The sequence below is a fragment of the Eleginops maclovinus genome, chromosome 8, assembly GCF_036324505.1.
Source record: "Eleginops maclovinus isolate JMC-PN-2008 ecotype Puerto Natales chromosome 8, JC_Emac_rtc_rv5, whole genome shotgun sequence".
NCBI classification, from domain to species: domain Eukaryota; kingdom Metazoa; phylum Chordata; class Actinopteri; order Perciformes; family Eleginopidae; genus Eleginops; species Eleginops maclovinus.
The window spans coordinates 21,143,114-21,159,360 of NC_086356.1; the positions used below are offsets into that span (position 1 = coordinate 21,143,114).

At 41.9% G+C, this 16,247-nt stretch overlaps 1 protein-coding gene across 1 annotated transcript in view; it reads right to left on the bottom strand.

Moving 5' to 3' along the window:
* dcc (DCC netrin 1 receptor) overlaps window positions 1-16,247 on the bottom strand; it is a 171,482-nt gene that overhangs the window by 16,505 nt on the left and 138,730 nt on the right. Inside the window, exon 27 of the mRNA XM_063890086.1 lies at window positions 6,044-6,343. Within this exon, the coding sequence (XP_063746156.1) occupies window positions 6,044-6,343 (300 nt within the window). The remainder of the gene's footprint in view (window positions 1-6,043; window positions 6,344-16,247) is intronic.

A 16,247-nucleotide genomic window follows, 5' to 3' on the forward strand; every position in this document is an offset into this window, starting at 1 on the left:
AGGGTGGAAGATTTACAGAGAGAGGGGGTGAGGACAGGGGGGGGGGGGGGGTATTGATCCTGAGGACAGTTTGAAGTAAATGCAGTTTAAGATGAAAAGTTTCTTTTTGAGGAGACATCGTGTCTCTGGGGGGGAGACACAACATCTCAGCTTCACACAGGATAGCGAGTTCAGTCTACCCCTGCCCCCCACCACCACCACCTCCACCACCTGTCTGGCTGTGTTTGTGTGTATGTCTAGCTGTCTGTCTTTGTGTGTGCTGACTGGTTTACTATTACGCTGTAGTATAGCATATTTATCTTAGAAAGTATGTGAATTAAATGTCTTATAGTTTAGACTCCCCTGACAAATGTCTGACTTATTTGAAATATTTTATGAGCAGAGTATGGTTGGACTCCCTACCTCACAGTCTCAGCATCTCATCATGTAGTTTTCATATTTGTCACAGTATCTTTCCTCACCTTCTTCTTTCTTTCCATGGTAGAAATCTCCTTTCATAAAATGTGAAAAAGGCAGCATTGAGCTTTGTGATGTGATGGTGTATCAACATGAGTTCCCATTCACAGCCCGGTCTGCTGAGCCTTCCTGCAGGGTCACAGCTGAGGAGCATTGCAGCCTATATCCAATAAAATAGTAGAGTAATATATTTTGGAGTGACTATTAAACATGTCTGATGTGGTTGTCAAACATAGGATATCATATTTTCCAAGGATCTTAGAGCTTCTCATTGTGTGAGTCCAGATAAACACATCCATCAGTGACTCCGCTCCGACACCAGCGGCTCCACGTCCGTCACCCTCTGAGTCAGACCATCCCATTATAACTTCCAGCATTAAGCCGCACATTCAGGCCAATTTAGTTGAGTAACTGCCCCCATCACACTTTACTCTGCAGACGGGCTTCTGAGACTCCATTTAAAAAGAGAAGAAGTTCTCGGTTTAAAATTGGATAAACACTGGGAGAAGGAAGTGAAGAGTAAAACACTCTTCAGGCTGAAAATAGAACACAACGTACTGCTCATCTGAATGGTCTCCTAGCAGCTACATTCCCTTGCTTTCATTCGCTTTTCTTCAGATAATTATAACACATATTATTATGACTACTGGCTACTTACCCCATTCCAACAAGAATGTATATGTTATTATTTCACTGCAGTCTACCTGCTACCACACATTATACAATGTCACACTCATTTTATTTTACTTTATAAATACTGCTCACTTGCTTATTTTCTCTGAATGTTTTTTTCATTTTTTATATTAAATACTACCTGCATGCCATTTTATCTAATAGTGTGATATGTTCATTTTTCATCTCTATCTACACTTTGCTGTAACAATGTACAGTTCCCCTCTGTAGGACGGATAAAGGAATTCTGATTCTGATATAGTTGTATTCTCTGTATTATAATCTTAAGTGTCTGGCTAAGGGATGTCCACCATGTCTCTTCTAAAATAAGGGTTAACACTATTGTGCAGGAACAGTTTCTAACTAGTTCCCCTTCGTCCTGCTGCTCATTGGCTGTCAGTCAATAGCTTACATGGATATGAATATGTGTGTATTCTACATTCATATGATGATGACTTCTTAATTTTACTTTAATTTATTATATTTTACCAGTTTATTTCTTTTACATCGATGTAAATATTGCTATATTTTAATGTTATAATAGTTTAATTTTGTTATCATTGTTATATTTTATGCTCCTTTTCTTACACTTTATCTCCTTTAACTGTGTTTATGTTTGCACCAAATACAGAGAAATCCTAATTTCATCTTACTGTACAATATTTATCTTTACATTCTGTATACATCATATTCTATTAACTTGTATATAGACTTCTGCTTGCACTATTTTTTATTTATTTTTATTATATTTGTAATCTTTTTTATTTTATTTTTGAGTTTGTTTTATTGTTTTATGTCTTATATTCCTATGCCGCATTGTTGGAGGAGACCGTAACTTAACATTTTTGTTGTCATTTCTACACTGTAGCTGATGTGCATACGACATTAAAACCTTTGAATCTTGAGATGTGTAAACCTACTTCACAATAAACCTGATTCTAAATTCTCCCCAATATCCACTGAGTGAGTGAGATGCATCAGCAGAGCCATATATGCATGTGGTGTTTAATACTTAGTTGGATTTTCTAAAAAGACAAATTAAAACCAATTCCTTTATCAAGTATCTTCAAAAAACAACAAAGGTAATGGCAAGACTTGTGGAGCAGGTAAACCTGTCTCATCTTACAAACTGGAGCATCATCCCCCCCATCTCACCACAACAATCCAATTAAACACACCTCACTGTTTCGTGGGTAAACACACAAACAAGAGCAGCACTGAACATCAAACGCCATCGCTCACAACTTGCTTTTTATCCTCCTTGAGAGAGAGAGGGGGGGCACAGGGTGAGTGGGGGGTTCTCTGGAAGTCAAGCCGAGCGTTGCCGCAGGCTCGCTATTTCTGAGCAAAAGGTTTCTAGGAGCTGAAAATCAATGTTAATCTGAGGCCACCTGGGCGTGTAAACAGAACCATAATGGACACACACACACACACACACACACACACACACACACACACACACACACACACACACACACACACACACACACACACACAGAGGTTATATACCTACAGAAAGAAGGAGCTCACAACATATACTCCCTCACACACACATACTGTCCACAGATGATCTGAACTATAGGAGGGTGTGTGTTTCCTGCTCACGCTGCTGCAGGCGATCAGAGAGAGAGGACGGGATGAGCCACAGAGGAGAGAGAGAACAGACAGCAGAGGAATATAACGGTAAAACACACACACAAAGTAGAGTAGAGAAGATAAAGCGGGTGTCCTGGCTTCCTTCCTTTGTTTCTATCAAGCCACTAGACGCCTTATTCAGACAGTTCTTATGCCTTATCTTTATTTATCTTACTAACAGTCGAGATGACTTGTTGTCAAGTTGTTGTGTTGATATTGTGCAACTCGATTTAACTTAAACAATCACACATTCAACAGGAAACAGGCCTGTACAATAATCAAACTAATCAAAACAAAATAGGCAAAAATCAAATCAAATAATAAACGACTTAGATCATCTCTCTCTCTCTCTCTTTGTGTAGGCTTATGAAAACTCAACGGTTAAAACTGAGTCTCAGCGGGGTCTTCCACACAGGTAGCTCCTCTCTGTGTCAGTATAGCTGTTGGAAATGTTATCTTTCATACTTCAGAGTACAGAGGTCACGAGAGGTCACATTATTTGGCTTTTCTTACAAAAACGAAAGACTGGCTCTAACAGAGGGAATAAAGGAATATGTTTGGAAGAATTGAGCTATCCCTCATAAAGTTTTATTTTGTAGCCTCACGGTGGAACAACACCATAATGATATACTTTATGTTGGGATTTATGGAAATATAAACAGTACAACCACCTGGGACGACAAAATGTATTAGAACACCATTCATTTAAAGAGGATGAAATAAATATTTTTTAAAAACTAGTTTTGACTCTGATTGAACAGCACTATCATTTGGTGTCTTATCTCAGTAATTAGCTAACAGTATCCTCAAGCTCTGATTGGTTAATTGCTTCTCCAACAGACGATGTTAGATGTTAGATAATAGATGAAAATAGATAGAGAACGGTAAGGACATACACAAGTTCATCCTCTGGGCACCATGACTGAGCTTAATCTCATATCAATCCTCCTGATGTTTGTCACTATGTTTCAGGAGGAAGTTGCGGAGACAGCCATCGTGGAGCCTGAAGCAGAGCTAAAAATATTCAAAAGACTTCTGAGGAGAGTCTGAGGGTTTGTCAAACACTGTGGCGGTTTAACAGAAGGGAAGAGGGAGAGACAGAGAGACAGGTAACAGAGGGAGAGAGACAGCAGAGGGGGGGCAGTGCAGATCACATCCAACCCCCAGCTAATGTCAAGGCCAGTTACAGTGCATTACACTGCCTCAGGAATGCACACACACACATGCACGCACGCACGCACGCAAGCGCACCCCATCCCCCCCCCACCCACACACACACACACACACACACACGCCCGAGGCTAACACATTTAGCTTCCCTGAATAAAACATTGAACAAAGTGCAGCCTCTGAGCTTAAACAAAGAGTCTGTGGAATCTGACGAACAGCTAACACATTGCAGATTCAGGAACAGCTACCAGGCGCTAAATTCGAACAAAAAATACAGTTTTGTGTTCAATAGGAGTGAACACCATATAGTTACTTGTTTTTCCCTCAGCAGTGGATTGAGGACACGCTGTTAACACTTTATGGAATGAGCAGGAAATAAAAAATACCAAAGTGGACATGGATAGTAAAGACATACATCAATAGGAAATAATAAATTATCAAATAAAAAAGGGGAATGAACAAAAGGAGGGCATGGCTGTGGTTTCTACCTCGCACAAAGAAGACAAAAAGAAAAGTGTATAATTCTCAAAGCATTTTAAAGGTGAAACACACTCACTGCTCTGCCAGCAAACACTGCCTCACTGCTCCTGTGCTATTTACAAAACTAAAATGAGATAATATGCATACATTTGGCACAAAATGAGCCCCTTTGTGAATAAGCCTCATTGCTAAAACAATTCCATTCTTATGATCAGCGCTAACAGTTACAGTGAAATAGTAATGTGCTGCTCAATTTATTTTGAGAGGCAGTGACAGAATGCAATCACAGTTGCTTCTTAAAAAAAAAAAAAAAGTTTCCCTACATACAAAGATTAAAATAAGGTTATTATAGAAAAAAATAAACAAATTACGTTTTACTGTCCCAAATCTTATGCTTCCATTCTTCCCTCTCCTCTGTTATTTAAGGGGTTTGGACAGAAAGGACACTCTCCACATCTCTACCCACGCATCGGCCTCAAGCTTCCTCTGCCACATGAGAAATTGCAATCAGACCAAGAATATGACAAACTGTACTCAGCTGCGTTCGTGCTGTAATATGATAATGACACATTTCTGTAAGATCCTTTTGTCTCAGCAGATGTTTGTTAATTATGACTCGAAACATTACATGAGTGCAAAGGAAAAAACAACAGCATGATTAATCACCATCACACGTTGTCATTTCTACTTATGTTTTTTCATTTCATGTCTCAGCACGGTATGAAACCCTACATATGTTTATGTCACAATATGTCTCTTTATACCATGACTTGTCTTACCAGGTTGCATCTATATTCAATCCTGTCAACCTCCTGGAGCGGCCCCTTTGTGGGGTGTGGAATGCTTTTCTTTGGATGTTTACATGTTTAAGGCGGTCTTTCTGGTTTCGGCATTGTCTAATGTTACACTCACCATATTTCTTTCAACAGTTGTTTGATGCTTCGTTGATCACCTTTTCTTAAAATTGGCAAGGTAACTTCGCCTCTCTTTAACTTGCCGTACTTTTAAGGGTCTTTCCTCGAGTTGGTTGCTGTCTCTCTCCATCTCTATCTCTCAAGGCACCTGTTGCTGTGTACTGTAACTTCAAGACGATGTCTCGCTTAGGGGAACACCTGTTTGGCGCAATCTGTAGTTGTGACAGATCACCGCAAACGACAAGTCTAGACCTCAAATATAAAAACCTGCCTTATATTCTGGTCCATATGGTATATCCTGACAGTGTTGGAAAGTGACAGTAATAGTACATACACTCAAATACTCAAGGCCATTATCAGTATTATTATTATTATTATTATTATTATTATTATTATTATTATTATTATTATTATTATTATTATTATTATTATCAAATAATCATCTGTCAATATTAAGCAATGTTTTTTTCTCTGAGAATATATGACTATTATATTGTTACTCATATCATTTTTATTCAAAATTTCTCAAACATGTGCACACACACACACACACGCACTTATACACCCCATGTATATTTTGTCATTTGTTGTTTGTCTCTAATTGTAAAATAAAATCTTGTGAATCGACAGACGCTGCCAGTTGTGTAACTTAAGGTTCAAAGAGGCCTGGCTTTGAGGAACCTGTGTGTTTTGATTGGTGGGCCAGATGTACTCACTAGACTGCGGCAGCATGGAGGTGTACACTTTGGGGTCAATGGTCCCCATGGGGGGTGGCAGCAGTGGGTTGGTGAAGCTTCGGAGGGGATGAGTGGGCCGCACGCACGCTGTCGGGATGGTCCGACCACTTCCTGCCTGGGCCTCCTCTGGGGCAGCAGCAGCGGGGGCCCCTTGGATTGGACCGACACCGGGAACATGTTCCCCGGGTGGTGCAGACGAACCAGGGAGGAGCGGCGCCACTGGCTGGGGGGGAGGCTGCTGCTGGAGCAGAGGATTGGTGGAGGCCTCTGCACTCATGGCTAAGGAAGAAGAAGAAGATAAAGGAGGATGAAAGAGATGAGAGACGGGATGGAAGGAAGGAAAGAAGGAAAGATAGAACAACACTTAATATTGAACAAACGCAATTTCAAACGTTTAGACTGGATACTGCATCTTTGTGTGTCTTGAAAAGCGCTATATAAATGATATGTATTATTATATCCAAATGCATTTCTTTGTACTGATGTAGGTACTATAGTAATATTATCTCTTTATTACCTGGCAGCCACCACGCTGCTTTACTATACATGCTACACTAAATACTGTAACTGATGTCCACCTTGATGCATATTTCTGTAAATTGTAATTTGTGAACTTTCTATTTTTATGTGTTTCTATTTTATGCACGCCTCTAAACTAATAGTGTGTTATTTTTGGCTCTTTTGCTGTAACAATGTTAATTTCCCCTCTGTGGGACGAATAAAGAAATTCTGATTCTGATTCTGTTGCAGGTAGACCGTGTGTCAATCGGCAGTGATCCATACCTCTGCGCAGGTAAGTTCATCAAAACGGAGCAGTATGTCATAATCACATACTTAATGCATGCAGTAACAGTAGGCATGCTGTACAGGCAGCTGAAACTAACAGACTCTGTTTTTTTCCTCCATGCCATCAAAATAAATATCATATGTTGTCTTGTACATACTGAAAGGCCTATGGATATTTAAAATTGCATATTGCACAACTTTTTTCAAACATCAATCTCATCCACAAACATGAGAGAACCCTGAGTCCTGCGGTTGTGTTCTCTCGCTGTTCTTCTATGTTGGTTGAATGTCTTTTCAGCTGAAATCCCAATTGTTCATGTCAGGGATAGAGGTGAGGAAAGTGTAACAAGAAGAGTTTCCTGCTAAGGAAAAGAGGAAAGCATCCAGACTGCACAGTAACACGCTCAGATGTGACGTTAAAGATGAAACTCCTCGTGTAGCTACAGTCAGCCGGTTCACAGCGAACATGGTGGAGCAGACAGATGTGAATACATGTAGAGTCACTGTGAGTTCATTAACCACAGAAGAAGAAGAGAGAGCTCCCCATGGGAGAGGAGCGGCTAAGAGCAAATCTCAAGAGAGCCCAAAGAAAAGGGAAGAGGAACAATAATTCTGAGGAAAAGCTCAAGGAATTAGACTTCAGGAGTTTTTATCACAGAAGAAAGCTCTTTCTCTAATCTTTCAAGATTCTGCAGCTACAAAAACTCAGTATACATTACAAATAAAATCCAGACTGACACATTGTGGCATTGTTGGATCCGACCCCGCTATCAGGAGCACATCCCTGGTCGGTGCCCTTCACTCTCCCCAACTTACACAGCCATGGTTAAAGGTACATGTGTTAAGCTCTTATCTACACTACTGTAATACTGGCTCCATACAACATAAATGTACAGTCATCACTTATTGGAAAAATGTCCAGTAGACGCCAACAGCTGCTGTCATGCTTAGGTCAGTATTGCTGGAGCATCAACATCCCTGACATAGTGCCACAACTGTAACCTCTGTTGAGAATGTACCTTCATTAAAAAAAAAAACAATTCTAACCGGTCACACATTCCTGCCTTCATGTTTGGTTACATTTAGGCTAGAATAATGTGGTGTCAAAGAAAGAACATGGTCAGTATTGAGAGTTAGCAGAAGTGGCCTTCTAACTATTGCAACAGCAGTAGATGTCCGGCAGTAGCTCAGAAAGTAGGGGCTTGGACTGGGAAGTGTGGGGTTGCCGATTCAAGACCCCGAACAGACTTGAAATATGGAATTCCTCCCTTCATCCACCATCTCCTGACTGTGTTGATCCATATTCAACTTGTCTATATTTTAAACTTCTAATTCCAGGAATCGTCTGGGGGGGCATAATCAGCCCGAGTGGAACCATGCCAGAGACGGAACCCCCACTCTGAGTCTCCCTCTGCAGCGACCACAGCATGTCCTCCCAGACCAGACCAACAGACGCCATTGGTCATAATCACATCATCACCCCCTCCATATCAATCATTGTTACTCCTTCAATAAACCTACAAACACCACATTGTTGTGGGGGGGTCCCTGCTAGTGAAACATACATAATTTACATTTATCCACCACTTATATCACACTGCTGTTATCCAAGGATCCGAGGATGGCCACAATTCAGAGCGAAGGAAGAATGTTTTTTATGAAAAACAAACTAAAGAAGAATTGGAGGCAAACAGGGAACCCTTCAGGCAGGAAGAGTAATAAACACAGACGAGGTGGTATGTTGTGTCCCTCCTTTTTTCAACTGCCCTTTTTTTTCTATAACAAGTGTGTAAACTTAAATATCATTTTGGATGTTTAGATCTATACCAATTAATCATATTTGAAATGTTTTTCTTAAATATTGCTAGTTACTTAGTTAGATAGGTTTTAAAATCTGAATTTATACAGTAACAAAAATATGCCATTTTCTTCCCAAATGTAATAGAGTCAAAGTATAACGTAGTATAAAATGAAAATACTCAGCATAGAGACACTGAAGACTCCTGCAGAGACTCACACAGCATGGCCAGTAAATGATACCTGTTCAGAAGAGAGTCTTAATAACTTAGCCCTAGCGCCGGGGGCCCCTGCCCCAGAGCAGGCTCCTCATGGCTCTGTAAATCAGATTGTTCCTGATGACATTAAACTAATGTTTTAGTTTTACTGAAGCCACACTGAAATGAGCATTCATTCTGTCTCATTAAAAAGCGAAAGTAATATGAATACATCTCTGGGATCATATCTGACTCCTTTTGGACATAATCTAATAACTTTCACATTTAAATGAGCGGCGTCTCATCATCTCTATCACTGCTGGCTTTGTTTACTTATTAATATTTAAAGTATATCATTTTTTAATTATTATTATGTGTCTCCCATTAACTGCTGTATGTACTCTACCTCACTCATTATATCTGGCCTAATGATGAGGTACAATGTGCCTGCTAATGATTGATCCTGACAGTGAAGCCTCTCCCTGTCCACAGCGGAGACATCACTGACACAAGCAACCAGGAATTAGCCCATTACTGAATCACTGAATGACTGCTCCTGGCCATGAAGCGGGGAAGGGATTATAATAGTTTCAGTGGACAAAGCAACAAAGACTATGATAGTGATACATTATTATTAGTCATAAACCTGGCCCTGCTGCAACAGTATTTGCGATTATGCAAAATGCACTTTTTGATGTCTTTTATACATAAATATGTGTCCCCGGTGTGTAAGGAGACTCACAAAGGGTCATAAAATACAACCCTCTCTTTTTTCCTCCTTACCCACATTTCTAAAAACAGGGGGTACAAACGAGCTGATCCAGATTTGCTGTCGATTTGATGTCATATCAGAAATGTGGGCTGGCTTTACATTGAACTCCTGGCAACGTCCCGCCCACGTGACACGTCCCAACCTATCATCCCCCATATACAGTCGGAGAGATGAATCCCCTCCACAGCACCTCTGTGTGTGTGTATTCAACAAGCAATGTGCTGTATCAGAAACAATGCGCCACAGGTTCTGGAAGTAATATGGTCTGTGTTTACATTAGCAAGCATCGCTAACACTCAGCGCTAACACTGTACTGGAGAGACTATGTGTAATATAAAGGTCCTTTCCTTGTGGTAAACCGAGAACGAAACGTTTGAGCTCCATATTGTTTCAGAGATAATGCTGGATGTGGTTTGGAACATAATGTGGCGTTTAATCAGAGGAGAGATCATTACGCTCCAAAGGGGCGTGGCCAGCAGCAGCTCCAAAGGGGCGTGGCCAGCAGCAGCTAGTTCATTTAAAGCTACAGTCACAGAATCAGCACTTCAGGAACAGGGCTGAAATAGAGGGGGATGAGGCATGCTACAATAGGGGATCTGTTTGGTACTTTGATCAAAACACTTCACAGACATGTTTTGTATAGATATGGCCCTACAATATATTGTTAAAAAATAGCATAATAGGAGACCTTTAATGCCACTCTCTCCATATTAATATTCATCATGTAATGTTTCATTTGCTATTCTGATTGGGTTGCAATCTAAACAAAACATTTCTGGAAGTTCATTATTTGATGGATTGTACTCGCCCAAACCACATATCCATATAAAAGATTGAAAAATAACACTATATAATACCAGTGAATTTATTGATGTGTCTGGTAGCCTGATGTGTTCTCTCTATCTCTCATCAACAATAGTTCACAGCCACGATATAGAGTCTGCGTCTCAACAGACTCAAACACCATTTTGGATTCATTTGTACAGTTGGATTTTTTTGCCACTGAAAATAATAATGTTGAAATGTATTTGATTGATAAAGTTCTCAGCTTTATTTACAGCCACAGGTTTGTCTTCCAGCCGCATACATCTACAATCTAAATATATTTCTGGATGATCCAGTTTAAGTTTTCCATTGAAACGCTCTTCATTTTTTCCTCAAATTCATTTACCATGTCCCTCCAGACTCTTTGATGCCATCCACAGCAATATGATGTCATCTGGACCGGCCCTCCAGAAAATGTGAAGCCTTTTCCTGTTGTTCAAGCAAACTTCTCTACAAGTTTCTTTTCTGTTCCAGCTATTCTCCCACTTGAGCCATGGTGACATAATCCTCAGTGGAGTTGTTTGAAGCTGTGGGTGGAATGTCTTTTTTACTCAGCTTTACAGGCCTGCTGGACTAAAGGAACAGCAGGAGCCAGAAAGGTAATAATAATGTCCGCAGTTTAGCTGTACAGTGTTCACATATAGAAACAGCAGGCGCCCCAATTCACCCTCCCAGGGGGTAATGTTTAAACTGAAATGACCCTGCTGACTTCCAGTTGGCTTGTTTTAAAAGAACGTGCTCTTGGAAAGCCTGTGTTAAAAATGAATACATGGTTTTCACTGAAAAATGGAGTAGTATGTTCCTGCAATAGCAGACGCTGCAGTTTCAGGACCACGTTCCTAGGACTAGTGTTGGGGAGTAACGGAATACATGTACCGGCGTTACGTATTTAGAATACAAATTATGAGTAACTGTATTCTGTTACAGTTACAATTTAAATAGATGGTATTCAGAATACAGTTACATTGTTGAAATCAATGGATTACATGACGATTCTTCTCTGTTTCATGATTTTATTCACTCTCTAAATAAATTGAGGCAACTTGATGCCTTTCCCAGAAGCCCCAACCCCAACATGAAAACGAATGAAAATGAGCTATCTGAATTGTGTGATCAGTTGCATACAATGGAGTCGTAAGAGGATCAGCTAGATGTAGAGCTGGAGCCAGAGCCAGCACAACAGAGCCAGGGCAGGAATGCGTTTCTATCTTGGGAAATTAAAACAGCATTTCACATTAAAGAAAGAGAAGGGAGAACGAAATATAACTGTGCAGTGCAACCTCTGCTTGCCAGAAACTAACCTCCTTTCCGCTTCCAAAGAGTCCAATTCCAACCTGAAGAAGCATCTTAAAGTAAGTTTTTTTTTTTACTGGTCGCTTTGCTATTTTATAGTTGTATCAGTATCTGTATCCTATGTGCTGATTTACTATCCCCGGAGCCGTTGAAATACTCTGACTAGCCCTGTTTGACATGCTAGCTAACATTAGCTAAAGTAGCTCGTGTTAGTTTAGACTGCGGTTAGATTTTTGTAGTATGCAGTTCGGGACTACAAACACAAAAATGTATCTGATAGTCCAGGTACTTGTTAGTAACACAACTTTCGACGCTTTTATATGTTTAAATGCTTCCACATGGTTTTGGTTGCATGTATTCTAAGTCTGGCGCCGCCGTGAGTGGCGGCCTGTTTAAGCAGCTCTCCTTTGTTTCCACTTTTTCTTGTCTTTTGTATATTTTTTCTGCACTACTGCTACTTTGTATTGTACTTAATTTAATTGTAAGTGTTGGGACATTGATTTCCAAGTTGTATAAATTATTATTAGTTTTTTTTTTGTAACCACTTTTCTATGGATATCGACGGCAGGACTATCTCTTACTCAAAAGAGGGACTCCTCTCCCTCCAGGGCCGAGTTGCAGCGCCACCAAAGCATTTACCAGCTGTTAGATGCAGACACAGACGGAGGACACGCGCTGCAGTGCGCGTGAGGCAAAAAAGGCCAAATAATAGGAGGAGATTTAAACCTTATTTGCCCTTCGTAATCATGGGGAACGTCATAGGTCACTGGGAAACAAGACAGACAAACTCGCAGCACTTGTAAAAACACAGCAGGAGTACCAGGAGTCGGCTTCACTGTGGTTTGAGCCGACAGAGACAAGCAGAGCGGCAAGAAGAGAGGCGGAGGACTTGCCGTCTTTATTAACAAACAATGGTGTAACCCTGGACACGTATCTGTAAAGGACAGTATTTGTACTCCGGACATTGAGCTGTTGGCGGTGAGTTTGAGCCCGTATTTTTGACCTCGGGAGTTCTCACATGTCATCGCTGTTGTTGTTTACATTCCACCAAGTGCTGGAGCGTCGCAGGCGAATGATGTCCTCCACTCCTCCATCGCAGGATTACAGACATGGCACCCCAGTGCATTCATCATGGTTAATGGAGATTTTAACCATGTAAGACTCTCCAAAAGCCTTTCAAACTTCACCCAGTATGTGACCGGTGGCACTAGGAACAATAAGACACTGGACCTGCTGTATGCCAATGTTAAGGAGGCATACAGCTCCACCACCCCCCCCCTCCCCCCCTCCCCTGGCAGTTCAGACCCACAACCTGAGCTTGTTCCCAAATACAAGCCCCTTGTCAGGAGACAGCCTACCACCACCAGAACTGTACTGTGAGGGATTGCTACAGGACAACAGACTGGGACATGTTTCAGAGTGCTTTCATGGTAAGAGACACTGAGGGGGCTAAAGCTGTACAGAAGGAGCTGAAGAAAGAGCTAAAGGCAGCCAAGGAGAATTACAAAGCCAGGCTGGAGGGGCGTCTGGAGGCCAATAGCTCTAGAGAGGTGTGGAGAGGGGTGAGGAAGATCACAGGCTACAAACAGTCAAACATGGCTATGGAGGGGACCCCTGAAGGTGCGAATGAGCTAAACCTGTTCTTCAACAGGTTTGATCTTCCCATCTCCAGCTCAACAGGACAGCAGGGGTCCTCTGGCACCATTTCCCACCATTCCACCTCTTCTACTTCTTCTCCAACCACACACAACACCACTCCACAGGGGACAGCAGCCTTTACCCATTCAATCCCACTCTTGGGAGACTCTTCCAGCAGCTTCACACCTCCGATAATCACCACCAAACAGGTCAGGAAGCAGCTCTCGAAGATCAATGTGAGAAAGGCCAGGGGGCCAGACAACACCAACCCCCGGGTGCTCAAGGTGTGCGCCGGACAGTTAGCAGGAGCTTTTCAGCACCTCTTCAGTCTCTGTTTGAAGTTGATGAAGGTGGCTGAGATCCGGAAGACTTCCTGCATTGTCCCGGTGCCCAAGAAAACACCCCCGAGCACTCCAGGAGACTACAGGCCTGTAGCTCTGACTTCTCATGTCATGAAGATTTTTAAGAGACTGATCCTGCAGCATCTCAAACCCCTTGTGTCTGACTCCCTGGACCCTCTACAGTTTGCCTACCAGGCCAACATCGGTGTAGAGGATGCCCTCATCTACATGCTCCACAGAGCCAACACCTGGAGAAACCGCACAGCTCACTAAGAATCCTGTTCTTCGACTTCTCAAGCGCCTTCAACACGATCCAGCCACACCTGCTCGCTGAGAAGCTGTCCCTGATGAAGGTGGATCACAGCTTGGTGGCCTGAATCACTGACTACCTCACCAGCAGACCTCAGTATGTCAGACTGCAGGGCAGTGGACACTGGAACCCCCCAAGGAACTTTGCTGTCACCATTCCTGTTCACACTCTACACCTCTGACTTCCGCTTCAACTCCGGCTCATGCCACCTACAGAAGTTCTCCGATGACTCCTCCATCTTCAGCTGCATCACAGATGACAACGAGGAGGAGTACAGAGCCCTGGTGGGGAACTTTGTAGGCTGGTGAAACAACAACCACCTCCAGCTCAACATCAGCAAGACTAAGGAGGTGGTGGTGGACTTCAGGCGGAGCACGAAGAGGTCTCTAACCCCCATCACCATCAGGGGGGAGGAGGTGGAGGTGGTGAACACCTACACGTTCCTGGGAGTGCACTTGAACAATAAACTGGACTGGAGTGGCAACACTGATGCTCTCTTCAGGAAGGGACAGAGCAATTTGTTCTTCCTGAGGAGGCTCAGGTCATTCAACGTGTGCATGAGGCTGCTGCAGACGTCCTACCAGTCTGTGGGGGCCAGTGTGCTCTTCTTTGCCGTGGTGTGCTGGGGGGAAACACCAACAAAAGGGATGCTGACAGGCAGAACAAGCTCGTGAGGAAGGCAGCTCTGTAGTTGGAGTTAAACTGGACAGTCTGGAGGAGGTGGCTGAGGGGAGGATGAGGAGGAAACTGGACAGTATCCTGGATAACCCCTCCCACCCCCTCCATGCAGAGCTAATGAAGATGAGGAGTCCCATCCCACCTCGGCACAGCACTAAGCGCCTGGGAATCTACTTTGTGCCTGTAGCCATCAGGCTGCACAACAAGGGGTTAACCATGTGACCCGGACTGCACATAAAACCTGCACTCTTGCACAAAGACTTTTACCCGTATCAATCAATGTAAATATATTTCACAATCCGGATACAAAATGTATATATATTCATTGAAGTCCTTAATTCAGTTTTTTTGTTTTAACAGATACTTACCTGCACATCATTTAATTTTGTTGTATTATCCTGTGTGAGCCACACTGTCCTGTTTTTCACTCTTATTCTGTTGCTGCTTAACCTACTGAATTTCCCCACGGGGATTAATAAAGGTACATATCTTATCTTATTTTATGCTCCTGTTATTATAACATACTCATACCCCTTGGCTAGCTAAATGGGTTCAGGATAGTCTAATCCACAGGTGACAAACTCAAGGCCTGCCACGTCATTTTATGTGGCCCGCGAGAGCTCAATTGTATTCAGATAAAAGTATAATCTGCCTTTTAATTTGGATGCTGATTTGTGTTGTGACAACGCAGAGCAATGTGCTTACATATATTACATAAACACATTTTGTGATAACATACCCTTATAGTCTTTGTTCCTCTACAGCAAATTATAATATATTGCACTTTCAGGGAGACTTGGGCCTAACACATTCAGCCAGTTAGAACAGAAGAACACACCAGAATAGGCTTGCTTAGTAAGCAGGATTTGATGGCCGCATTCCTACACTTATAAAATGCAATTCAATGTGGAAGTAATCCAAGTATTTACAATACGTTACTCAGATTGGTTAATGTAACGGAATACGTTTAATACGATTAGATTACATTTTTGGGCATGTATTCTGTATTCTGTAACGGAATATGTTTTGAAAGTATCTTCCCAACACTGCCTAGGAATCTAGCTTTTCGTGAATCTGCCACCTACCAAATTGGAGACATGAAGATGGATGACATTCAGAGTGTGAGTAATGTGAAGTTGTTTCAAAGTGTTATTTGTTTAACATTAAAAACTTGAAATGAAGTGTGAGTAGCTAACGTTAACTATGACAGTTGATAGTCTTAAGGCAATACAAACAATCATCTGTTAACTTCTGATAGCTTCTAACCGTATTTAAGGCTCTACAAACTATTATTCATTAGCTATAGCTAACCTTAACCCTAACCACAAAAAATATTTTCATGCAGTTTTAGATCGTTAATAATAAGCATTACAATGTCTAAACAGCTGTGTAGTAGACTCAATACTCGCTGGTTGTTCTTTTGCGGGCATCCGATGTTGCAAAAAGCTAGGTTCCTAGTAATGCCCGTCCTACGACTGGGGTCCTGAAACTGAACCCTGCGCTATTGCAGGAACTTACTACTGGAAAAATGGGGCAGCTGTAGTTA